This window comes from Anguilla anguilla, chromosome 18 (genome assembly GCF_013347855.1).
Source record: "Anguilla anguilla isolate fAngAng1 chromosome 18, fAngAng1.pri, whole genome shotgun sequence".
NCBI lineage: Eukaryota > Metazoa > Chordata > Actinopteri > Anguilliformes > Anguillidae > Anguilla > Anguilla anguilla.
In genome coordinates this window covers 15634976-15661188 of record NC_049218.1, presented here as the reverse complement: position 1 = coordinate 15661188, position 26213 = coordinate 15634976, and the positions used below count along the sequence as shown (strand labels likewise).

Below are 26213 nucleotides of genomic sequence, written 5' to 3'. Positions count from 1 at the left end.
CTGTTCTCGTGCCCAGTATACCTGTACAGCCGGAGAGCAGTGACTGCGAAATATATTTGCCCTTCTTTACCTGTCAGTACATAGCTCCATTAAACTGACAATGGTAATACACTGAAACCTTTCTATCTTTTTTGCCTCATCCTAACTAAAAATGTAATATAGATCTTTCTTGAATGTAGTCACTTAGTTCTTTTAATCTAATCACCTCTGATTTAAAGTAAAAGGGCCAAAATTAGCACAATCCATTACTACTTAAAATGACTTTCTCTGTAAATTTACTTAAAATTGCTGAGTTAAGTCACAGGTATTAAAATCCAGCACTTGGACGGCTGCAGGGTGTGGTTCAGCACCAGTCATTAATTACATGTTTTGATTAGCTAAAGAACCTGCACCTTGTCTCAAGGTTAGACAAGAGTTTGACACTCCTGAGTTAAGCACTCCTTAATAGCCTGAGGCTTTGATTGGATGTTCCTCTCTAATTAGCTTGTACACCTGCAGTGATGCTATAGAGTTTGGTATATAAGACTGTCATTAGCATGGCACATTTAGCCTCAGCATAATGGATCTTTTTGTTACCTCTGAAATGAAATTAGTTTCCGGCATACTGATTATTCACTGCTGTTAGATTTTCCATTCCCTGCTTGGAGGAGGTCAAAATAATATGGCAAAATAATGTACTCTTAAGGAGATGGATTGAAGCTCTCAATCAAAAAAGGAATAAAAAGTTCTTACTGTTGGTGCCTGCAAATATGTGCACAATGAATGCAAAACTGCTGTCTGCACACTGCAGAAAATAAGAATAGTCTCATTTTCAGTTTGTGTGCTAACTTTATGAGCTGAAAATAATTTTTGAAAGACGAGCGTGGATGGCAAAATTGTGGGGTGCACACTTGGGTTTTGTTTGAGTTGTGAATGCCAGAAATTGTGAAACAGGGTGTGATTTACTACCAATTAATAGGTGAATATACAGTTGACCTTTTTGTTGGGGTTTTTGGCATTGATAATGGTGAATGGCTGCCTATATCTGTGAGGCAACTATGTGAGACTACTGTGTCTCTTCTGACCTGTGTGTAACATCTTTGGATTTGTCATTGGTCAGCAGTCCAATGTGATTCAGGGAAAAAGAAAACCTTTAACATACTATAATTTAAGAAAGCAATGGGTGGAAAGTATATGCGATTACAGATTTTTTAAAGATTTAATAAGTGCTGACTGCATTCATCAGTATGCAGTTTCAATGTGTTTCAATAGCATTCGTAAAATGTGTCACAGCTGTAAATCTCACCCACAGACCACTATACCTGCTCGGTCCTGCTGTGCTGAAGTCGTTTTTATTCTATTCTGTAACTGGAAAAAGTGTGCTGCAAAAAGATTGCTTTGACAATAACAGCTCAAAAAATTCAATCAACAGGGACACCTTTAAAAGCAAATAATGGCCAATGGATTGGCAGTCTTTTCATGATTAAAATAGATTGATGAAATCTCTGTGGCACTCTGAAAGGGTGCTATTTCTGAAAGCAGTATTGAATGTACTGCACTTGGCTTATTCTTCAGATGAAACAAGGCACTCCTTGGGAGTCACAGATGAAAAAACTATGTTCATAATCCACCAAATTCATCTGAAGCACCCATGTAAGACCACTTAAAGCCCTTCTGGAGATGGATTAAGATGGTTCAATGGTGCTGAAGATGGATTTTTGGGCTGAAATGCATGGACAGAGGAGGGCAAGGGCATGATGGGAATTACAGAAATAGATGCTGGATATGGATTAGCCAGTGTGCTGTCAGGGCTGGATCACACAAGTATTATCGGACTTCGCCACCAGTCACATCTAATCTCACTGTGACCTCATTTTTGTCCTGTACAGCAATTTTTTTGACCAGTCATGTAAAATAACATAACATAATGACGAGAGCAGGCAATTCAGTCCAACAAGGTACTTAACTAAATAGTACCTAGTGCTCTGATTGCCTATAGTCTAGGTAGTATCTAACACCGTATCAAGGCTGGTCTTGAAATCCCCCATGAATTTCTTCTACTACATGACCAGGCAGGCTATTCCACACATTACCATGAAAAAAATATTCCTAATGTCTGTGCGGAATTTACCTTTTGCTCATTTCCATTTATGTCCCCTCGTTCTACTAACAGAACTGAACCTAAAGAGTCTCTAGTTCACTTTGAGACTTTTAATTTCATAAAGGGGATAACAATTAAATCACCCCTAAATCTCTCAGTATAGATATAATATACTGCTCTCCTGACCAGTTCATTTGTATGAGTTAACAGATAGTGAACAGCTCCAATGATCATTTCTTGTAAAACTGCTCAGAAATAACAGAAATTAAGTTTGTTACAACTTAATTTGGTGTGTATTTGTTCTGCCACGTGTGTTTATTTATTTGTGGGTGGGACCAGTTTGGAACAGTTCAGTGGTGGAGTTGTGGTGGCAGGGCACCTTGACCACAGCCATACAATTCTGAGGTTTTTAGGTTTGCATGCCTAATTTTAAATGTGTGTTATAGTTATTGACATTACTTTGAATAGTTATTTGGTGGATGTGTAGTGGATACATCCCTCTATGATAATTTATGGTTATTTAAACTATTTTCAGCCACTTTACAATCACGTCAAGTGGCATTTGATCCAGTGGAGAAGCGGATTTGTCTCAGCCACTCCTACTGGTGGAGAGAGCACCCACACCTAGGTTGTGTTAACTAATCAGCCCAGGCGCTTAAAGCTGTGCCCTTCTCCACAGTACAGGGGTGAGACTGGGAGTTCTTGTTTGTTAGAGCACAGAAGACAAAGGGAAAGTGAAGGACTGCTGAAAAGTGGCAGAGCTGGTAACTGAAAAGTTGTAGCTGGATTTTGCTTTCTTTTGTCTATCAGTTCATTATGTTAGTTTATTGTTTTTGCCCGGAACCTGTAAGGAGGGAGGCTGTCTCTCCACGTGGAAAATTACGGTGCATATCTGGAACTGCCACATCATCTGTCCAGGGGTGTCACAGGGTGTGTGACAGTATATAAACAACCTGTTGGCTAATTCAGATGAATTGAAAATACTGAAAAGGAAATGCAGAAAATCTGAAGGGTTCTTCAGTGCTTCTATGATTTGACAACTACTAAGGTCTTTTAGTTGATTGCTGCTCCAATATCATGTTAAACTACTGAATATGCCATTCCTTGGCTATCGTACATGCACAACTTGTACGCCCAGCCAAAGACTAATTATAGCTTTCATAGCTTTCCTTGACATCTGTGTATTCAAAGAGAGAAGGAGGAGACTGTGGTCTGCAAAGCCAATCAGGGGTCTGGGACCCTGTGTTACATATCAGACTGGAGGCTCCTTGTCCTTGTCTCATCCTCAAAGGCCAAACATGAACTGGACTTATTAATATTCGACATGAACCGGACTTATTGATACCTGTCCTTTCATCTGAATCAATCTGTGACAACAGCCTCTGTGCAACACAATGGAAAATGTAATATTCCCCATGTGACAATGACATTCGGTGACTCATCACCAGGAAGCGAGCGACTGCATTCCTCCTATAGCAGCCAGTGGGCAGAGGAGAGCGGAGGAAAAATCATAGAGTCGTTATACAGATTTATTTCTTTTTGCAAAAGATCAACATTATTAATATCCCACCACATGCTGCGTGTCTGTGAGGTTGTTCAAGAGTGTGCCTCTGAAATTAAAGTTAATCAGCTTTGGTTCCAGGGGTCAATGCCTGAAAAACACTCAGAACTTAATCATGATGTGATTTCTGTGTTTTAATGAGGATGTAATATACCACAGGTCCCTTTGCCCAGGATAGCTCTCGGTCTGTGTCAGAGCCAAGAAGTCTGTACTGGCTGTGAACAGTCGGCACCATGGAGCACTGTAAGAGGCTTTCTCAGTCGGAGGACTGCTGATTTGAGCACTGATTGGTACCTGACGCTTTCCTTGCAGTGTCAGATCTTATTATTACTTTGGTTGTCCTGGCAACAAAGTGTCCCTTGCAACATAGGGGTTGATGTGCTAGTACAAAGGCAAGGCCTACCTTGCATTGTTCTGTCCACTGACTGGCTCTCCATGAGAGGTTGTTCAGATTCAAGGTACAGCATGAATGTGTAAGAAGAAGAAGAAACAACAACAATGCAGGAAACAATTGCAATATCATAGATTTGAGCTTTAGATTCTTTTGACCTGAAAAATATTTGCCAAAATCATCTGTCTGCTTTGGACTTTGAGCTATTCTTACAATATGAGTAGCTGTAACATTAATCTCGTTGTGTTTTACCAAAAACAAACTTAACTTGATAAAGGGCTATCCTAGGATCATGCATGCTTAATTTCATCCATGGTAGATGATAATAATTATGAACAATGTGCCAGACATATGTTCTCCTCTTGGTGCTGTCAATTTTGGACATCAAATTACTGGTTTGATTTTCTTAAAATCAAGGTTTCAATGATGTGTAAATTTTCATCTGACATTTCGACTGACTACTGCCCCCTGGGGGATGAAACGCACTCCAAAATCTTTATGGGCTGGGAGTGTCACACTTGAGGCGCACAGCCTGACACTTGATTATTTAAACATTTATAGCAGTGTCCCTGATGAAAAGTCTAATGAACTTTCAGACTGATGGCTCCAGGGAGAGGGAACATACAACAGGAATGTACAGAAAGGCTTCGGAACCCATGTGTAAAATTCCATCACATCGTTTTTTTAGCTTTTCAGGTTTTCATTTCATGTGGCATGAACAGGATTGGTGGAGTGAATTTTTACATCCAATCAGATAATTTCACCTTATAAATGCAGTCTCCCACAGGCCAGCACAAGCCTAGAAGTGGTTTTATATATGAATACAGATGAAAGCAAAGTTGTACACACAGCTGTTTTTTTTCTTCTTTACCTGACAGTGAGATTGTTGATCAGGACCATGGGATATCAAATCTCATTATGCCTCAAAACAACATTAAATACTGTATGTCTCATTGCATCCCAAGACAATATTAAATATATCCTATCCCAATGTAATATTGAATATACCCCTTCCCACAATCTGATCCCAAAACAGCACTTAATGTCAGTCCCTTTCCCTGTTACTCTCTTTATTTGCATACTTGTAGAACAGTGAATGTACAGCATTTCTATGATAAGACTTTAGTCATGTGGGTGATACTGGTTGTCATTTTTGGGATGGAAGTTTTCTTTCGAGGAGGTTATTCGTCTTCTCTGTAAGCTTGACGGAGTTGAGCTATGACCACACATCTGTGGACTATTCTATACCAACTAAATGCAATAGCAATGAAATTTAACTTACTGCAATGTTCAAGTCAATCAATTCAGTGGTTCCTAAAGCCATTTCAGGGGAACGACAAGAAGCAATTAGCTGTCAAACAGTGACATCCACAAATACAAAGACTGTCATAATGTGTTTCAAACCTGAAATTTCATTCATGCGTTCAGTATGTTCTATACTTTTGAATCACTACAGAATATCACAAGTTGTACTGATCACTTGATGTATACTGCCACCTAGTGGAAGCATATTAATTGTAGAAGGGTTAGATATGGCTGAGGATTTATTTGTCACAGAATAATTAAACCATTTCATTTTTATACAACAGTTTTCATTGACATACATTTTATGATATACTGGTTAATTTCATTTTTATGTTTTGTTGTTACTTAAAATAATTTCTCAAGGCCTTAAATATTTTCAATTTTTTAAAGATAGCCCTGAAACAGAATATAGATGGCATCTACTTGCAGTAAAAACTTGAGTTTCTGTAATTGAATTTATGCCAGTAATCAAATCATTTTATATCCTAAAGAAGGTTTTGGTAAATCAGCTATGACAAACTACACTTAAATTTGTTATTATTTATTTTGGTAAAAAATAATACTGTGACATCATTGAAGATATTATGTGAATAGACTAATTCTAATTTGAATAATGAAACCTTGTGAACATGAATCAACACACATAAACATGTATTGCAGGTCCATAACAACTGCGACAAACTGTTCATCTCAGTGAAATCCACTAAGGAAATTGTGTATTGGTCAATTACTATTCTAGTATTTAATCCTTTTCCCACAAGCATGCATTTTAGAAACAGTGTGCAATGTCACTCAGAGGCCAAACCACACCCCTTCCTGAGCCCTCCTCCTTCTCTTCCCCTTTATTTCTCAGTGGAGGCCCAGGATTGGCTGCACCACACAGGCTAGCCCCACCTTTCAGAAAAAACTCAATGATCCCTCCCCCCTCCACCTCCCAGCACTGTGTGTGTGTGTGTGTGTGCATGTCGTTCCACAAAGCGACATCACTCTTTCATTGCCTGCATCTGCAGAGGGCTGTTTATGTGTGTGAGCCGCTGTCCCAAATGCACACAGGCCCCAAACCTGGCAGCTTGAAGCCGACTCAACTGAGTGCAAACAGAGCTGAGACAAGACAATCCCATCCCTGCAGTAAGAAGGTAAGGCTAAACAGATTTTGCACATAGCTGTAGCTGTTACAAGGAGGCCAGGGGCTGTGGAGAGATGGATGGAACCCCTAGCAGTTTGTTTATCTGGTGATATTGTATCTAAAATACCAAAGAAAATAAATCTATCATAAAAGACTGAAGATGAATTTTAAATGGTTTCTAAGTGCGGACATATGTAAATTCTGCTTTAAGTGCAATTATGGAAGGCAGAGCAGGAAGACAGAGTCATATGATACTCCAGCACTAAATCAGATCTGCAGGAAAACAGAGAAGCATACTGGGTCAGGAAGTCCTCCACCAAAAAGGCTGGTCATGGATCTTAATGGTGATTCAGTCAGGCTACTTTATTCCCAGGAATGTTAAGTCTTGCTTTCTGGGAAGGTCTTATTGCAGCATGTGACAAAATATCCATTCTGAGTAGTTAAATATCTTTGTTAAATAACAAGCTACATGCTAAGAATTTCCCTTCTCGGTTATTCTCTGCTTATCAACTGAAGAGCTTTCATCTGTGTTAATAACAAAAAGTCAAAAGTTAAGACTGCAGTGACGGTGTGTGTGGGCCCAGGGCCCAGCACTCCCCTTTCCATCACTCAGTCTCAGAGAAAATCTTAAAGCTTTGATTGCCTCTGCCTCCGTCTTTAGGCTCTGCTTCATAGTTGCAAATGTTTAACACAGAGCAGGGGAGTATAATCAGCAATGAGTATAATCAGCTATATCATGCATTAAATCACAACTTCTTCACTCAAGTCCACTGAGGATAAATGAAGGATTAATCAGTGTAATTTCAGGACAAGACAAAGCACCGCAAGTCAGAAACTGGAGAAGAACTGAGTGAAACAATGCACAGTGATCTTGATCCGCAGCCCAGCCCTTGTTGTTGCATTTAAATCAATGTGACGGTCATTTCTGTTCTCTTGATGCAGTATCACGTCGTACCTGACGGGGGCGCCTCGGAAGCACATTAAGATCCATCTTGTGACCAGGCAGAGCTGAGCTGGGCCCATGTACTCACCCCAGAGTCTCCATCGCTGGGGAATAACTCACAGTGAAAGCATGGAGAGACTTGCGTATAGCCAAGGTAAACCACGACCATTCCCACAAAACATACTGCGTCTTCAGACTATTCGTAGTGCGTCTTGTTTTGAAGACAACAATGCGCAAAATATAAGTATTTAAACAAATGCTCATTTCTCGATATAGAGTTAGCAACACGGTTGAGTAGCATTTATTACATTTTCACAGTTCAGAGGGTTTCAGGACCTTTCTGATTGTACAGTACTGCAGCCCTTTCTGGTGTAAGTCGTAGCCTATTTGTGTGACCTTTGTGATGAAGCGCTATAAATCACCTCTTAAATGTTAAAATATTATTGTTGAATCTTAGAAAACGCGTATGTTTATTATCAATTAGAAGTGACAGTAATGATCACCTAACGCATTGCAGACGGATGGTAATTCCTCTAGCCAGCGACAGAGGGCGGTGATGTGTAGGCAGTAGGTCCTGAAGGCAGGCCATTACGTAGTGCTTTTGTGTCTTGTGAGGATTTCTGACACCACCCCTTCGGGTACTGGGAGGCTGAGCAAAGGAACTACCGTTCGCTGTAAACAAATTTCTTTTAGCATTTCACCGGCGGGGACTGACGATCCGTCTTTTGCATGACACGAGAAGGAGAACTGACAACGGCATGTAGCTGAAAACAGTGGAGCTTGGATGCGCAACATTTCACTCTGATTTGCACTGGCATTTAACCACACATTGTGTATCAATGCTGTCTCTGACAATTCCTCTGTGGTCGTTGTTAGGTTACATATTAGCTCCCGCTTTATGATATTTACATGCGCGATGGCGACACCAGCAGAACACGATCTCACCTTTGCTGAAGCGGAGAGCAACAAAGAGAAAGATCAAGTCTTCGGTATCCTCAGGTTGCAAGAAGAGAAATCGACTGAAAAATCTGCCGCCGCCATGAAAGCGGGAGACGGGAGGTGGCAGGCGCCCATATTTGCGCTTGCTAGGAAAGCATCGGAGACCTTTTCAGGAAGCATTCACGTACTTCCCAAGGTAGCGGAACAGAAATCACCCCCCTTTTCAGATGACTGGGGCGCAAAGGGTAAGTTGTGGTCGCATTTAGGGGAATGCACTCCGGATTTCCTGTCAGTATGCCGCTTAGATTATCTTTATGCATGGATAATATTGACTACCATCACAATGATGTCATGTATGTTGTTACAAACGAAGCTTGTGTGGGAAAAAAACTGTGTTGTGTGCAACAATTTACTGTCGCATCACTGTAACAAAACGTTTAAGTAGCACATTTAATCACAGGTTTTGTATGGCGTCCCGTTTTCTGAGTTCTTGGTATTAATTCCAGATTTTTTATATATGTAAAGATGAAAACCATCGCTTTGACAGATGTCCATAACCTTCAGGTGTAGCTAGGCACCACGTGGTTTGGTTATAATCCAATGGACGTTGGGAACCACACCCCAAAACCTGGGTAGCGTGATCAAGGGAGGATGCTTGGCGATTTAAATCTGCAGAAAATTATGTGAGAAAGCGTCCTGATTGGATTCACACTTATGACTAATGTGCTATGTTAACAAAGGACCAAAACAGGTTGGTGCGGATGTGTTCGAAGCCTATCAGTAGCAAGCATGTATTTCTAAGATTACATTCACTCAAACAGCATAGATCAGTCTACTGTCATTATTCCGTGTCAGAGTGGAAAACTGCGCTCACAGCGTTGATAATGCTCATGTGGTTAGCTGGTTAGATAACTGCAATCCAACCACAGAAGTGACAACTATTGTTTAGCCACTCTTTTGAGATGTATAGTCCCCATTATTCTGGGGAGTAGCCTAGCCCTTAAGTGTTCAGGAGATCTAAATTATATTCTGAGTTGGAACCTTTATTGTGGCAAGGACATTGTTCGGTTTGGTTGAGGTAGATTAAAGGTTTCTTACAGCTGGTTTTCTTGTCACGTGTGCTTAGTTAATTCTAACATTTCCGATCGTCCATTTGCGTTTGTGGTCCTGTGCATCTTGAGAGAGTCAATGTAGATTTTTGAGAAATCCGCATTGTGTAGGCCTAATTTGCCAGTATGTATCTCTATTAATTATAATGATATTACACAGTCATTGTATGGTTTATTTATACACATTGTTCTCTGTCTAACTGTACCAATAATAGCACCGAAGGCATTATGAGGTAAAGGAATAGGTTGCAATGAGTAAAGTGTCAAGAATGTAGGGCACTGAAATATATCAGCACCTTCTCAGGGTCTCCAGGTCCCCAGAGAATGCAGGTCTGCGGAGACTTTGAATGAGCTCCGTAATGTTTGGGACAAAGACGGTTTTTGGCTGGACCTCAACAGCGGGGCCAGCCCTACAAACGCAAATGTCTGTGACTGACTGACTGAGTGATGAAGTTACACCATTGGTCGGCCGAGTTATGAAGTCACACCATTGGTCGGCCGGATCACGTGTGTTAGGTCCAGCCATATACTAGGTTTTAACCTGGTTTGCTTGTTTCTTGATGTGGCTCTGTACTCCACAATTTTAGATTTGTAATCCAACAATTCACATGGCCTGGCAGAGCATTACCAAAGAAGATACACAGCATCTGGTGGTGTCTTTGGGTCTGAGACTTCAAGTCATTGCTTGTCAAGGATGTGACAAAGTACTAAACATGGCTGCTTTCATTTATGAAACATTAATATGTCCCAAAAATTATGGTGCCCTGAAATGGGGGGGGGGGGGGGGTGGCTATGTATAAGAAGTGTTGGAATGTGTACATGGTGAAACCAATATAAAATATACAGTATAAAATATACCCTAAAAAAATCTAATAAAAGCTGAGAATGCGCACTTTAAGCACATGTGAATTGTCTGATTACAGGCCTAATATTGTGAAGTACAGAGCCAAGTCAAGAAAAAGCATCTTTGTCCCAAACATTATGAAGCTCACTTGCTCCATTAAAAAAATATGTATTTATAAACAAACTGTGTTTTAATTTGACAGAATGATTACACAATACCAGTTAATTTGAGCTAACATTAATGAAGTTAAATGTTCTTCTAAAAGCCAGGCTGTGCCATGATTTTTTTAGTCTTCACAGCTTTAAGCCCAGTTTTGAGTCGGTTCACATGAGAATAATTGAACAGCTGATATTGTGGTTATTTTTAGTTCATTTCCTGAATTTTAGTCTGTGATGCTGAGGCTTTACAGGATATTTATCAAATAGGCCTACATTTTTGACCCTTTCACTGATAGATTGTCTACTTTACTTGGGTGTGTAGGAGTAACATCACCATAATTGAGAACATGTGACACTGGTATAATCTAGACTGCTGAATGGAAAGCTCTTACTTTAACTCAGCGGAACCTTTCTGTGTCTGAAAGTGCATTTAATAGCCATGAAAATGCTGACTTGTCTTTAAACAGTGGAGTCGAACTCAGTGAACCCAGCTCCAGCCTGTCTCAGGCGCTTATACTGAGAAGAACTGACTCTGCTGTAATTTAGAGGAAATCACCTTGAAGCATTCTTAGAGAGATCCAGCTGACACTATGTCCTTTCCCCTAGCAGACTGGAAACTGTTGAATATGAGAAGAAATGTCAGATTATTTTTAGGCCACGGAACTACCAAAGCATCGTATATATTAAGTGTGTGTTTGTTTGTGCATCACAGTGTTTGAGTGTTTTGAGGTGGCATAGTTTGTCTGAGTTGAGTTAGCATTTCCTATTTTGCCTAGTCTATTTAAAGGACTGTCTGTGTTATCGGTGCAGAAATAGTGTAGCCAAACCTTGACGAGCTGTGAAGTCAGAAAAGTACATTTCATCTTCTGTTTGAGATTGCACTGTTTGTAACTGGCAAGTAGGCCTACGTGTAAAAATACACCTGAGGGGCTGCTGGATTTGTGTGTGTGTGTGCGTGCGTGCGTACCTGGAAGTGTGCATACCTGGAACCCCAGGGGAACTCCAGTCAGAATCTGTAATGAGATGTGCTTTAGACTGTGAATGAAAAATTACTGAGTGATTATAGATTTTGAATAGTGCAGTACCAAACCATACACCTCTCTGTCTGCTCTTGAGAGAGCTGAAATAATATAAAAGTACTTGTCACTCAATTTTCTTTTGATCTGTTGAAATCTGGGAGTTGACACCCTGAATAATTTGTGTGAGTTTCGCAAACCTTCTAAATTGCTCATGCAGCCACTGGGGAGGCAGTGTGCTATAATGCTTATGAAACTGGGTTTGTAACACGGGGGTTACAGGTTTAATTCCCAGGTGAGGCAGTGCCGTTGTACCCTTGAGCAAGGTACTTCAACTGAATTGCGTCTGTAAAATATCCAGCTGTTACTAAAAATATTTTTTATGGAAGTATCTGGTCAGCCTGTTCCTCAGCGTCTATCATGCTTCTGCTGTGCAACACGGTCATACAGAGTGGTGAATCAAACGCTAATGTCTTAAGCATATCCTTATGAGTTCATATTCTGTTAGTTGCATCTTTGATGGTCCTTCTTGTGAGCTCTGCTCAAATCCACTGGTGAAACCCAACACTGGCTGCAGTTGCAGAAAAATGTGTCTGACTTGCCTGACATTTAATTTCAGCTCATTGGTGCATGCAAGAACAGTCATCACAGCTTGTTAACACACCATAAGATCAACACCTATAGACCCATACGCAGTTCCAGAATAACTGGAAAAAATTCACTGGAGGATCATGGCAGATAACTGTTATCTCTACACACTCTATAGGTCTATTTAAAGGTGGTTAATGATTTATTTATGATGTGAATGTTCAACATTTAGCCTAGTTGTTTAGAAATTCGCTGCCATTGACTTACAGCTAAGAGCTGATTATATCATCAGGTGTGGGGAGGGGTGAAGGTTATGTCCATCACTCTTACTCATTAAGAATTAAAAGTGTTACATATGCAGCATATGAGATAATAGCGGTTTGAGCCTATTAAAGTGTGCTTTAAGAGGTCTGTGTAGTTTGACGGGTGGTGCTAACCTGGATTAGCTTTGCTGTATAAGCTCAAGCTTCAAGGGAAGGCGCATACTTTATTTGTCCTTTTCATTTCACATTGCAGTGGTGGATGAACCTGCAGATATGACCGAGCATTCAAATTTTAAGAAAGAAAAATAAAGTGAGACAAATTTGCTCAGGAAGAAAAACATTTGTAAATGTGTTTTATTCATGTTGTAGCTCTTCGGGACCCAATGACCATGGAGCGGTCCAACCTGCTCAACATGGCCAAGCTCAGTATCAAGGGCCTGATCGAGTCCGCCTTGAGCTTCGGCCGGACCCTGGACTCAGACTACCCCCCCCTCCAGCAGTTCTTTGTCGTCATGGAGCACTGCCTGAAACATGGCCTTAAGGGTAAGTATGCTCACCCGCCACACCTCACATTGAAGGCGTTCGCATCTGTGCTCATTCACTGTTAATGAAACCGTTGGGGTATTTGTCAAAGCGGGATTACTGAGTTAGCTGGATAACTGCACTGAGGAAAACCCTGTAACCTCCAAAATTTGGAACATTGACTGAGGTAAAAAGAGCTATTCTGGGTTTTACTCAGCACAGTTATCCAGCTAACTCTGTAATCCTGCTTCCTGAAATGCCCACCAGTTATGCAAACCATGATATATACTGTATATAGTGGTGCCAGGAAGGAAGGTGATGGTGCTGCCCACCAGGGGCAGCACCGACCCTACCCAAAGGAATGGCCAACTCTGTGATACACGGTAATCACCATGGCTCTTGCCAATTATCTCATTATTGGCCTTAATAAAAGGCCTGGTGGTGAGGCCTAGGAGAAGGACGAGTTTTGGACTGTGGCCGGTTTCCTGGACAGTGCTGCATTTTGTGCATCCTTTTCTTTTGCGGTTCCGTGTTTTTGCCCTGCCTTTGCCAAGGGAAAATTGGTTGCCAGGTTGGCCTTTGCTTATTTTCAAAGGCTTTATGTTATTTTCTGTTTCAGGAGTCAATAAACGGCAACAAGCCAATTATCCCCATTTTGTGTTTATGTCTGTTCCCCACATGATACAGTGGTCACCCCCAGCCCTGCATCACTAAATATATATATTTTTTTTTCTTCTTAATATTATACTTATAATTAAATTAAAATTTAATTATAATTAAAATATAACTATTAAAGAAGTATTTCTGTGGTTGGTATCTACTTTCAGGACAGAAATCTCAGAAGTCAGTGCATACATTTGCGGAATGGCGTTGTAAAACTGTCATGCGATAATATTCCTGCTGCGATGGTGTCCTGAGTGTCAGTATCTGTGTCCCCAGTGAAAAAGTCTTTCCTGGGGTACAACAAGTCACTGTGGGGTCCCCTGGAGATGGTAGAGAAGCTGTGTCCGGAGGCCAGCGAGATTGCAGCAAGTGTTAGAGACCTACCTGGACTTAAGTATGTGATGAATTGCATGTTTATAATGTGCTCTTGTAATCTTTGTTTTTTACTTTATTATTGTCTTGTTCTAAAGTAAATGGGAAGCTTAAACAGTAAGATGTACCCTTTGATGCTGATACCCTTTGAGCAGAGATATAAAGTGTTAATGAAGACAGTTAGGGGTCTGTACATTCAGTGATGATGGAAACGCACACTCCATTTTCTCAGAATCTTCAGCTGTGTAATGTGTTCAGTCAGTTCCTGAGCCTCTGCATGGAACAGAAAAGGGAACTGGCTACATTCGGCCAGATTTTCACTTCTGTATTCTATCCAGTTTTTTGCATATGAAACCTTTTGCAAAAAAAAACAATGAAAAGACACTGCAGCTGAATTTGAGAGCTTGAGTATAGTTTGCCATAGAAACAAAGACCAACCATTTTGCCTATATTTTACAAAGTGATCACGAATTTGGCTCAGTGCACCCAAATGAGTAACTTTGAACTTGGAAGATTCCCCCTTCTATCGCTGGATCTGTGAAGAAAAGTATGAAGTGGAGTTTGAATGGCTTTGTGAAAAACATCAGATTATAATTGGGGTACCTTTAGTGTTCTATGTGGGGATATTTAGCCAAATGTGTGGATTGTTTGTCCCATAAGAACGCCGCTGGGTCGTGCTCGGGCTTGGCTGCGCCTGGCTCTGATGCAGAAGAAGTTAGCCGACTACCTCCGCTGTCTCATCACCAGGAAAGACCTGCTGAGGTACACATCCTTCTCCCTCTCCTTTTCCCCATCACGCCATCTCGGTCTCATCCCCCTCTCGGCTCTCTTCTCTGTCTCTCAATTCAATTTAAAATGCTTTATTGGCTAATTTCAGTATATGTCTTGTCTAAGCTTTACAAAACAGATTACAATGTACATAAACTAGACTGCAATGTCATGAATTATAAACAAATGATCACCTAACAAATATACAAATGTACATGCAAATACATAAACAAATAAATCTCTCTCTCTCTATCTCTCTCTCTTTCTCTCTCTCTCTCTGGAGTCCTGTCCTCTGGTTATCCTCAGGAGCAGTCTGATCGGATGTAGCTACATATGTATCATTTGATCATATGTATCAAACACATCTTAATGAAATAACTATCGCAGAGCACTTCGCTGGTCACGTTCCTTATGATACCTTAATGGGATGTAAATTAATAATATGAACTTGTAATGTGCTCAGACCAACCTGAAAGTATGTTTACACAGGATGGAGGGGTCAGCTAAGCACTCACCAGTAAAATGTATTCCAGCTGATCAAAATCAAATCTACTACTTCCTCCAACCGTAACATTAGTAATGGTGACCGGATGGTTGCGTTGTGTGTGTGTGCGTGTGTGCCTGTGTGTTGCATACTCCTCAGTGAGTTCTACGAATGTTCGGCTGTGATGCTGGAGGAGGAGGGCGCTGTCATAGTGGGGCTGCTGGTGGGACTCAACGTCATCGACGCCAACCTGTGTGTGAAGGGCGAGGACCTGGACACACAGGTAAGAGCAGCTTCAGTTTCAGCAGTGTATTCACCTCACATAATGAGAGGTCCTGTACTGTCTGTAGGACATTGGACCCACTGAATGAACCCTCTGTAGTCCCCATTATAATTCTTTCTAAATTATTGAATGCTTTCTGTTGGTTGACTAAAAACAGAATTGTTGGGGTATAAAATATTAAAGACACACAATCTTTTAGAAGGAAGGAAGTGCAATTCACTAGTAATCACTGGTATCTTATGGAAACTGAACTTTTGCATGTTGGTAAATCGAAATGAAGAGCTGTAAAATTTCTCGTGTTTTATTCTAGGTCGGGGTGATAGACTTTTCCATGTACCTGAAAAATGACATTGATGACTACAGAAGTGAAGAAAGGTAACATCAAACTGGTGATTTTACACTGACACACTCAGTGTCTCTTCTCAGCACCAGCAGGACTACTCCTGTGTCTTTAAATCCCAGAACACACCTGTTCACTGAACACTACTTCCGCCACTAATCCCCTAGTTTACTTCCTTTGTAAATATTACCTAAGCGTCCTTATGTATTATTCTGTTTGCTTCATTTGTTCTGACCGTATCTATTGTTTTGCTGTTCAAAGCTTCAGCTGCCTCAGGTGTATCTCTCTGTGTTGGCTTTCAGAAATGGTCAAATAGCTGCTATTCTGGACCAGAAGAACTATGTGGAAGAACTGAACAGACAGCTGAAGTAAGTTAAGTTGCTATGGGGGAAGTCCGCTTTGGTTATGACACTGGTGTACATTGTGATAACTTCAAATTGTAATTCACATTTACAAAATTGTTTGTTTGATTTACGTTTACAAGTGTACACACTGTGAGGTCATTGTACGCTCAAGCGAATCCAGGCAGCTGTTTCTCGAATATTTGTGTGTCTCAAATGCAGTGATGTGAGAGATGATTTTAGCTGATGCATCACTAGTCATGTTTGTGAAAGACATTAGCTCTTGGCTTGTTGCCCACAGGCCAGGTTTTGTCTCTGTGTATTTTTTTGTTCCCTTTTTCCTCTCAACTTTTCATCACACAACAATAAAAATGTGCAATCATTAAGAGCACATTCTAATATTGTATAGGTCTGTATACTAAATGTGTTTATGATTATCTTTGTTGTGTATACATCTTCCGTATATTATAAGCGTAAAAAGTTAAATAGCTGCTGTTGTATACACTATATCTCTGCATTCAAACTTCTGGATGTTTCCAGTGATGGGGAAAAAATATAGAGGTCAGCATTGTATATACAAGTTATTAAATGTACCATAGAAAGACAACAGAACATGTGACACCACTGACCCTCTATCCTCTCTCTGGTTCAGCTCCACGGTTCACGGCTTACAAGGACGGGTCGACTCGTTGGAAAAGTCAAACACTAAACTCATCGAGGAGGTGTGTTAAAGCTCAGCTCACTCTCACGTGGTTATTGTCAGGTAACTTCTCTCTGCATTTTAATGGTGGCGGTTATCTCATTACAGCTTGCCATAGCAAAAAACAACATTATCAAGCTGCAAGAGGAGAACCATCAGCTCAGAAATGAGAACACCCTCATTCTCATGAAAGCCCAGGAGCACCTTGCAGTACGTGTCTGTCTGAAGTCCTCTGCGTCTGCGACTGTTTTTATCGTGTCCTGAAACAGATGTGACTGGCCTTCAGCTCCAGGCATAAATCCAGATACTCGATCTGCTATAAATATCCACAGTGGCTTTAACTCGCATATATATAGATGAATATGCTGATTATGTTAACTTGTGGAACATCAGATGAAAGCAAACTGGAGTGTCAAAGAGTCAATAACGGATATATGGTGGAGTGCATATGTTAGAATAATGACATAAGACAGAGCAGGTAACTTAAGCGATGTTTCTGACCAAAGATGGTAACTCTTACCGGTGGACCTGTCCAGGTGACCCAGGGGGATGTGGACGTGGAGCTATGCACGTACAAGCAGTCAAGGCAGGGCCTGGACGAAATGTACAACGAGGCACGGAGACAGTTGAAGGAGGAGTGCCAGCTTCGACAGGTCAGAGATCAACCTCGCCTAGCACCATGCATCATGCATTTCAGGTGTTATGAAATCAGATACTACTGTCATTCTCCTCTTAAGGAATCTGTGCATCACACTGAAGTACCATCACATCACAGATCATCTCCACTTACCAGATTTCCAGTTCTGTGCTCTTAATACTGGACAGATCACTTAAATGTTTGAATATTAATGAATGGGCTTGACATTATCAGTGGCAGTGGATGTTCCGTCCTTGGGCACGCCCCCTTATGAATATTCATAAATTAATGTAGCACAAGAATCTCATGCTACTCTCAGTAAAGGAATCACACCTAAGGGGCATAGAGCACAGCGGGTTCCCTGTGGCGTTAGGGTAATGGAACACAGGCCTGTATCTAAGTGAGACACCAGAATGTTAGCGCTGGAAGCACTGTAATATTGATTATAATGATATCATAATGTAACTAAGACTGTAAAAATGTTAAATAATGAAAGAGGTAGAAATAATAATTATTATTACTATTATTATATAATGTTATAATATTTTATGCTGTGCTGCAGGAGAGTGAGCTTGTGTTAAAGGTTTGACCTGCAGTAATGATGTAATAATTTATTGTAATTATGCAGTGATGAACTGTAATTATGTTATAATCATTTGATTCATAATAATAATGTGCTGTGTTCCAGGACGTGGAGAATGAGCTGGTGGTGCAGGTCAGTATGAAACAGGAAATGGAACTGGCCATGAAGCTGCTGGAGAAGGACATTCACGAGAAACAGGACACTCTGATTGGTCTGAGACACCAGCTGGATGAGGTCAAGGCTATCAACGTGGAGATGTACCAGAAAATGCAGGTAGGGCTTTTATGCAAATTCTGTGTGTTGTCTGGTTCGTTAAACACATGGGTGGATCTTCTTGTTAACATTAACAGGGGTTTGAGCTATTCTGGTGTCTCCACAGTATTCTGATGACAATTTGAAACAGAAGAATGACATCATCACACGACTGGAGGAGAAGACCAATCAAATAACAGCAACAATGAAGCAGCTTGAACAAAGGTAAGGGCCATAAATATAATATAATATATATGTAGGATTTATTGAATATGTTTACTGTTTTTTATTTGCTCAGTGCAGAATGTATATTACTGCTGGTAATGGAAGCATAAGCCTTCATGAACCCCAAGATGGGAGTGTTACCAGCAAAGTCAATGGAGAGAGTTCTTTTGATTGGTTCATATGAACCAGTGATTGACCGCACAATGCATGGTACTGCCATCCAATATACGATTCATGAAATCTCACTCTGCCAACTGATTATAGCGTTCTGCATTACATGTTATAAAAATCTAGATAGCCTGTACAAATCCAGTCAGGCTGTTAGTCCTGGAAATGGAAAACTGATCGAGTGTAGAATGTCTAGTTACTATTGCAGGACTTGAAATAATAATAATAATAATAATGATGATGATGATGATGATGATGAATCAATTTTGCCAGCCACTTTGGTGGGTGTTCCATTGAACATTTGAACCATTTTGAGTTGCACACAACAGTTTCCATGTTACGTTTTACTCAAAAAGTTTACCTTATGCATCACGTGGACTAATTGTTGTTCGAAAGCACTCTACTTGGCAATGGCAGCTAGAAAAGTAAAAAAGAAGTGGAGAGGTGTAGCTCATTCAAAATTTTAAAAATAAAATTATAAACCAAAAACATGTCCAGGAAAATCTATTGTATCAGAGGAGTTCTTTCTCATATTTTGTGTGGCTGAATGAGTCTTTTATTTTAATGACTGCATAGTTACAGGAGCTGTAAATCAGGACAACAGTAACACACTGTCCTGGTTGTACTCCTGAGGCACTAAGATGAAAACAAACACTTAAATGGCAACTGAGGTACCCCACTTGATTTGTCATAACATCATTAGATGCTGTTATCAAGGAATCACCTCAAACAATCCCTGCCCAACATTACAATTTCACGCTGATTTATTGTCCATTTTGGCTCATGGGGTTGTCTGTGGATTTCTGGAGCAATGTTCTGAGTGCACAATGGAAACTTGCGTTCAAGACAAAATGGTCCAACTTGTGCAAAATGTAGCTGGTTTCCTGAAAAGACATGACAGGCTGGTAACATTGTGAGTGGAACATGAGTTCCTACATCCTGTCTGGTCCTAAAAATAAAATGAATTTCAAGGCCTGCTCTCTAGTGTTTTGCATGTCCTCTTTTATTCATTTTTAGAAATAAATACCGTGTCTGCCTGTCACCTTATTTGAGTTTGGTTGGTATCTTCTCCCTGGTACCTGGTTGTGCGAGGTGCTGTTTCCATGGATATTTCATGTTCCCGTCCACATGGGCCACCCCTTTCTTTCTCTTCTGTTAGTTTTACTGCCATCTTGTCTGTAATATTTTAAGAATGCATTTGCTTAACAATCTCTTAAAGCTTTTAGTAACATGGATATTTCACTGATATTGACATCCTCTTTTCCCTTTTTGTTCTCCTTTTCTTGTTTTCCACATTTTTTCTCTCTTTCAATTTTGCACATTCTTTCAACAACGACACACCCCTCCCCGTACCTCTGGATATCCCTGTTTGATTTTTCCCATGTTTTTATTTATAATTTCCATAGTGATAAAGACTTGCTGAGCCAGACACGCACTCTGGCCATGTCCTTTGTTAAATGTGCCAGCACAGATACTGAGCACCAGTATAAGCTCGTCAAAGACATTTCTTTCTGATGTTTTAAGACCCACTGTTTCACTGTACATACTAGGCGATGGCCTGACAGGATGCAGTATCTGTTATCTGTAATCAAAAGGGTTGACTGTTCTCTCAGTCTTTGGTTGTCTATTTTGTTTTTTGTTTTTCATTTCTTTAGATTTTTTTGACGATTCGCTTTTTTAAGAGTTTTCTAAAACAACCCTTAATGTTGTAATAACACGTACAAAGAACTGTAAGGTAGGACACCCATTAGACCAAATTAAAAAGTACAGTGTGTGTCTTATATGAAGTAACAATAAAATTAAATGGTTTCAAATATTGTTCATTGTTCTTGGCCTACATCATGTTGAATGAAACAGAGTTTCTGGATTTTTACTGCACATCCGCACATTTAGCAAAAATGTCCTTACTCCCTGCTCCCCTATCAGCCACAGTCAAAACTCTCACACACACACACCCCAATCTTCTCCTTCAGCTTTTCCTCATTTATGTTCTCTCCACTTTTTAATTTCAGTGGGCCACTGGTTTGCCTTTATGTGTTTGGCCTCCCCATTTTCTGTTGTTGGTCATTTCCATTGACCGCCCTTCCCTGCCCCGCCCCGCCCCCCACCCCCCCACCCTCCCACCCCCCGCCGTGCGATGGGAGCCTCAGTTTTACCCAGCTGGTTTGAATTACGGCAGATTGCAGGAGGCGGAACGCGATCGCTGGACCGCAGAGGATGGAGCCCGCAAGTTCAAGCAGGACTTTGCCAATAAAGCAGACTGCCTTCAGAAACAGATCAGCCAAAGAGAGACACAGCTGTGAGTGCCCTGCTCACCAGGAGCTTTGCCAAGCATTATCACACACGTCACTCTGTTTAGAGTAATCACAGGACTTTCTTTAGTTTCACACATTTATTTAAATGCATCTGTCTGATTAGAGTAATCAGGGACGTCCTTTAGTCATGTATAACAGGGTCACACATTTAAACACACTAAAAACATTTTAACGCATTGTTTTAAACAAGAGAGTTAAAAGAAGAATTTAGAGTGGCATGTGGGGGTGATTCTGTACACTGAAGGCTGCAGGTTAGATTCCCAGGTAGGGCGCTGTTCTTTTAGCCTTGGTCAAAGTACTGAATATCTGCAGTAAATGTCTGCTGTAAAACTTGATATGTCTGCTGTATAAATTGATAATAAAGATACTAATATTGATGGTAAAGCTTTTTCAGCTGTAATTAGCCCTGGTATAAAAACATGAGAGAATATTTTTTGTTTTTTTTGTTCAGGCTTCAGCTGGAAACAGACTTGAAGATTGAGAAAGAGTGGCGACAGACGCTACAGAATGATCTGGAAAGGGAGAGAGAAATCGTCGCCCAGCTCAGTGCTGAGGCACAGCAAATTAACGGACTGAAAAAGGTGAGGAGGTGCTTTTCTGAATTAAAAATGCATTAAACACAATTTCACATTCTCATTTAAAGTCACTACCTTGAGAGGTTTTGTTAATAAGTTTTGTTATGAAATCATTAGTTCTTTTCATTAGAGATGTGAATTTGGATGTCATTCTTTTAAATGTGTCATCTGAAGTCTCCCTTCCTCCATCTTTCATTCAGTCTAGTGCTGGCACTGCTGTTCATGGCTCTCTGTACACTGAAACTGGATGAAAGCAGCCTGAAATTTACACAGTGAATACAAGGTCAATGGTTCTGTTTGTGTATGCGTGTGTGTGTGTGTTTTGTGTGTTTGGTTTTAGGAGTTCCACAGACTGCAAGATGAGAACAGGCAGCTGCAGGGAATATGCCGGGAGCAGGAGCAGGCACTCCAGGAGCTCGGCTGCAAACTTAGCGAGTAAATACCTCATCAGCCAATCAGCACTCAAACTTAACGAGTAAACACCTCATCAACAAATCGCACACAAACTTAGCGAGTAAATGCCTCATCTGCCAATCAGCACTCAAACTTAACAAGTAAAGACCTCATCAGCCAATCAGCAATCAAACTTAGCAAGTAAATGCATCATCATCCAATGATCACTTACTGCATTGTACAGTTTGTCATTGCCAAGAATGATGTTTGATATTATATGTATCAAATGTACATTGTTTACAATGAGTCTGTTCCGATTCCTATAGAATAGCCATCTACACCTGCCGTTGGCAGGCTACAATGGAAATCTATCACATATTTCAATTCACAGTCTGTATTTAGGTAACTCTCTTGACGTTGCATGAACTTCACTTTTTCTTTGCCTAAATGGATATCTTTTAATGTTCCAGATCAAAATTGAAAATTGAAGACATAAAAGAAGCAAACAAAGCACTGCAGGTGGGTGTTAAATAATTTGGCTCGAAAGAGAATTGGCATAAATATTTATGCTATTTATTTATAAGTATGGGCTTTAAATATTCCTATTATATTCCTAGTCATTAATATACACTATTACTGAGCTGAGTTAAGGAATCGTTGGTTTCTTTTGCAGGGGGGCCAAGTGTGGCTGAAAGACAAGGAGGCCACCCACTGCAAACTGTGTGAAAAGGAGTTTTCTATCTCTAGAAGAAAGGTTGGGATTATAAATAGGAATGCTGATTTCTGATTATTTAAGAAGAGTGTTGAAATTCATAAATATGTTCATTTTTAAACATGTCAATGACAGCTAGGCTATTTATAATTAAATCATGTGAAACAGCCTGTCATGTGTGGGGTTGGGGACAGTATTGCTGTAAACTTGTATTGTTGCACATAAGATGTTGTGGTGCATAATTATTATACCATGTGCCATCCCCCTCACACAAGCATAATCAAATCATACTCAAATATAATGCACATTCAAATATAAAAGAAAGTAAATGCAAATACTGCATGCTGCCCTGTAGTACTGAATGCCAAAGAGGCAGCATTCTGCATTACGTTATAAAAAAATAAATACATTATATAAATACATTATATATATATATATATATATATATAACAATAAAAATATTCAAAGAAAGAATGAAATAACAGAATAGAACTTAAAAATTCTTGAGCTCAAACAGTAATGGTTTAAAATGGTATTCTAATGACACACCCATCATGGAAATGTACAAAAAAGGTTTGTAAATCCATGAGTCAAGTGTTACAATTTCAATTTAAATGTTCACAAATTTCCCTAAATATTTGTACATATTACAAATTAATTTGACATACTTCTTTCTGCTCTTTCTCGTTTTCCAGCACCACTGTCGAAACTGTGGGGAGATCTTCTGCAACGCGTGCTCTGACAACGAGCTTCCCCTCCCCGCCTCCCCCAAACCAGTGAGGGTCTGTGACACTTGCCACGCCCTCCTCCTCCAGCGCTGCTCCTCCAATGCTACCTGATTGGGCGAGGTTGCGACCACTATACGCCCTAATACGACCACGCCCACCTCAGCTTTCACCCTCATCCACAGGACTGCAAACCAAAAGGCCGCAGCAAAACCAAGACTGCCAGTCATTTACACTGGAGAAAGGGTGTCTGTGAGTAGAGGTAGCCAATGGAAAGTCCCTTTTTCTTTTCATTTCAAACCATGTCTGACGTGCTTTGTGAGACTGATGTACTGTATATACAGTAATTATCTGCTTTGTCTCATATTAAGATCCCTGGGCTGTACTCAATTAACATTTTTCCTGAACTTTGACTTGCCTGTAAAAAGCAAGTGTTACACTTTTTCTTCAGCTTATTTTGGTGCCAAACTGTTTCTGAAAAAAAATCTTGCTTTTAATTGCTAGATAGAGTTAAGGAAAAATGTTGATTGAATCCATGTTAATGAAACACAATGGCCTTGATTCAGTACATTTGTCCCTACAGTGATTGTTAAAAAAACACTATTTATGAGTGAAACTAAAATAGCTCATCCAAAATCAATGCATAAATGATTTTCTTTAAAATACGATGCATTACAGTGCGTCCACCAAATTCTAGCATCATTAACATCGATATTCAAAAACAGTGAGAGTCTGTTTACAAGCATATAGTAATGTAGGTATATGACAATCTTGACATCATCTTACTGGTAGAAAACAGTGAGGATCTCAACTTATCCAGGGATGATAAAATAGGGCTGGGGCATTGTTGTCGCCACTTTTCGTGCATCCACATGTCTAGGCAACTGTCAGACTGTCAAGTTGCCAGACTTTGCCATGCAATTTCAAGCACCTGTGGGTACATTGTTTCTTGACTTCAGTGCTATCAATGCAAGCTGCTAGCGGATCCCAGTTTATGTGGACAGTTCTTTGGATGCATAGGGCATCGTATGAAAGAACAAGGAATTTCCATTGATTCTGATTGAAATATGACTGAAATTTGACTGACAACAATTTGCTGCTTTTGTTACAATTCAGTTAGGCGACCTCAGTGATCATCAAAATGAAGTTAAAAAAAATTTGTAAGTGAATATATAAAATGTTGATTGAATTTAGGCCAATATCGATTGTAAAGAAATAAAGTTCTTAAAATCCTGCTTGTGCTTGAGAGTACAGGCTGATTATGCAGTTTAAGCAGGGGGGTGAAAATGTTTGAATAGACGGTGCAGGGGTGAGAAGTTAGGAATCCTACATTACTGCATCTATGGCCTTGAGCTAGATACTAATATGCTTTAGTAAATATATACAAATGGATCATGCCTAAAAATGTAAACTATGTAAGGCTTAAAGCTAAGGTGTCTGCAAAGGAAGTGAAGTATTAATTAATAAGAGAACCTTGCTTTCCGGCCCTATGAGTAGTCTGTTTAATGAACAGGATCATTACAGACATTTCATTACTTATTTCAAGCGAGAAAGTAGAACCTGCTCCCTCCAGTAGACATAGCATGAATTCCATTTTTATTTTTACTTTTGACAGGGATGGTCTAAATTTTGTGATTCACATGTGCCTGAGAAATTAAGTTCAGATTATACAGCCAAAACAAGGATGGTTTTAGTTTTTCTGTGCAATTAGTAAGGAAAATGCATTTCAGAACTTTTTTTTCATAAACTCTAATATTGTTCCCAGTGCTGCCTAACATGAAGAAACAGAAACTACAGCACAGCGACTGTTTTATATTAATGTAATTATTTTAAATATATTACTGACAAATGCCTATATTCTTAAGACTGTTATAGTAATATTAGAAATTATTTATAAAACCTAGAACATACTTCCCCATTCAAAATCTTATTTACTGTAAAATTGAAATTTTTCCCCAAGCAGTATTTTATGTATGTCTACATTTCTGAAAATTAAGATATTGCTGGTCAACGTATTTTGATGTAATGGGTTCACTTATTCACCCAAAAAGGCCAAAGGTGCCAAATGTTAATATATGGTAACATTCTTGGTAACCACTAAACCACAGCTGCCCAACCCTGTTCCCAAAGATCTAGTCTCGCAGATCTCGGTTTTCATTTCAGTCCTAACAAAGCACACCTCATTCAACGAAGTCTCCTTAAGCTGCAAATTAGTAGAATCAGGTGCCAAAAGGGTTAAAATGTAAATCCACAGGACAGATCTCCAGGAACAGGGTTGGACAGCCCTTAACTAAACTGTCCTATACATTCACTGTACATATGTTTTATAATTAACAAGTGATTTGTGTACACTTTAAATGAAATGCTCCAAAACTGGAATTAATATCCTTGGTTTAAAAGAAACTATGTTGTGAATTTCAAACAAGTTTTATGTCACTGCTTTGCAAATGTAACAGGAAGTCCACATACTATCTGTGCAGTATATTTAATTGCAAAAAAGGCCACTGTATGTTTACAATGAACACTGTTTCTGTTCGCAATGCTGGAGCATTGACATTGTTGCTATTAATGTACATTGCCTTTAAAGTGAAGTCTGTTCACAGTATAAATGGTGAATCCTGATTCGTATTGTGCTGCAGGTTGCAGTAGAGAGCTGCAGAGTGACTTTTATCTGGTTATGGCCTGTAGTGCTAACAGCCATTATAATGATTGCTTTTGCGGGCAATGGCAAGACACTGATGTTTGCAAGTACTCATTTTATACACTCTGGTCTTACGATCCATTGTGAATGTGGGATAGATACTACAAATTCACACAATAGCATGAAAACTA

At 39.9% G+C, this 26213-nt stretch overlaps 1 protein-coding gene across 6 annotated transcripts; it reads left to right on the top strand.

The window, feature by feature from the left end:
* Positions 1-6280: 6280 nt before the first annotated feature.
* On the top strand, positions 6281-26114 carry rufy2 (RUN and FYVE domain containing 2). Of its 6 annotated transcripts, XM_035400831.1 has the most exons (19): positions 6281-6473; positions 7406-7560; positions 12693-12866; positions 13785-13902; positions 14541-14642; positions 15292-15415; positions 15726-15790; positions 16058-16123; positions 16749-16818; positions 16905-17006; positions 17303-17449; positions 18122-18289; positions 18396-18493; positions 20841-20960; positions 21428-21557; positions 21892-21986; positions 22415-22463; positions 22618-22698; positions 23352-26114. In XM_035400831.1, exons 2-19 carry the CDS (start codon positions 7485-7487, stop codon positions 23493-23495), a joined length of 1929 nt encoding a protein of 642 aa, XP_035256722.1. In that variant the 5' UTR covers positions 6281-6473; positions 7406-7484; the 3' UTR covers positions 23496-26114. The 6 variants fall into 6 exon arrangements, with proteins under 6 accessions (XP_035256722.1, XP_035256723.1, XP_035256720.1 ...); XM_035400832.1 differs by lacking the exon at positions 6281-6473 and having other exon boundaries at positions 7485-7560; positions 17333-17449; positions 23352-23495; XM_035400829.1 differs by lacking the exons at positions 6281-6473; positions 7406-7560 and adding an exon at positions 7986-8590.
* The last annotated feature ends 99 nt before the right edge of the window (positions 26115-26213 follow it).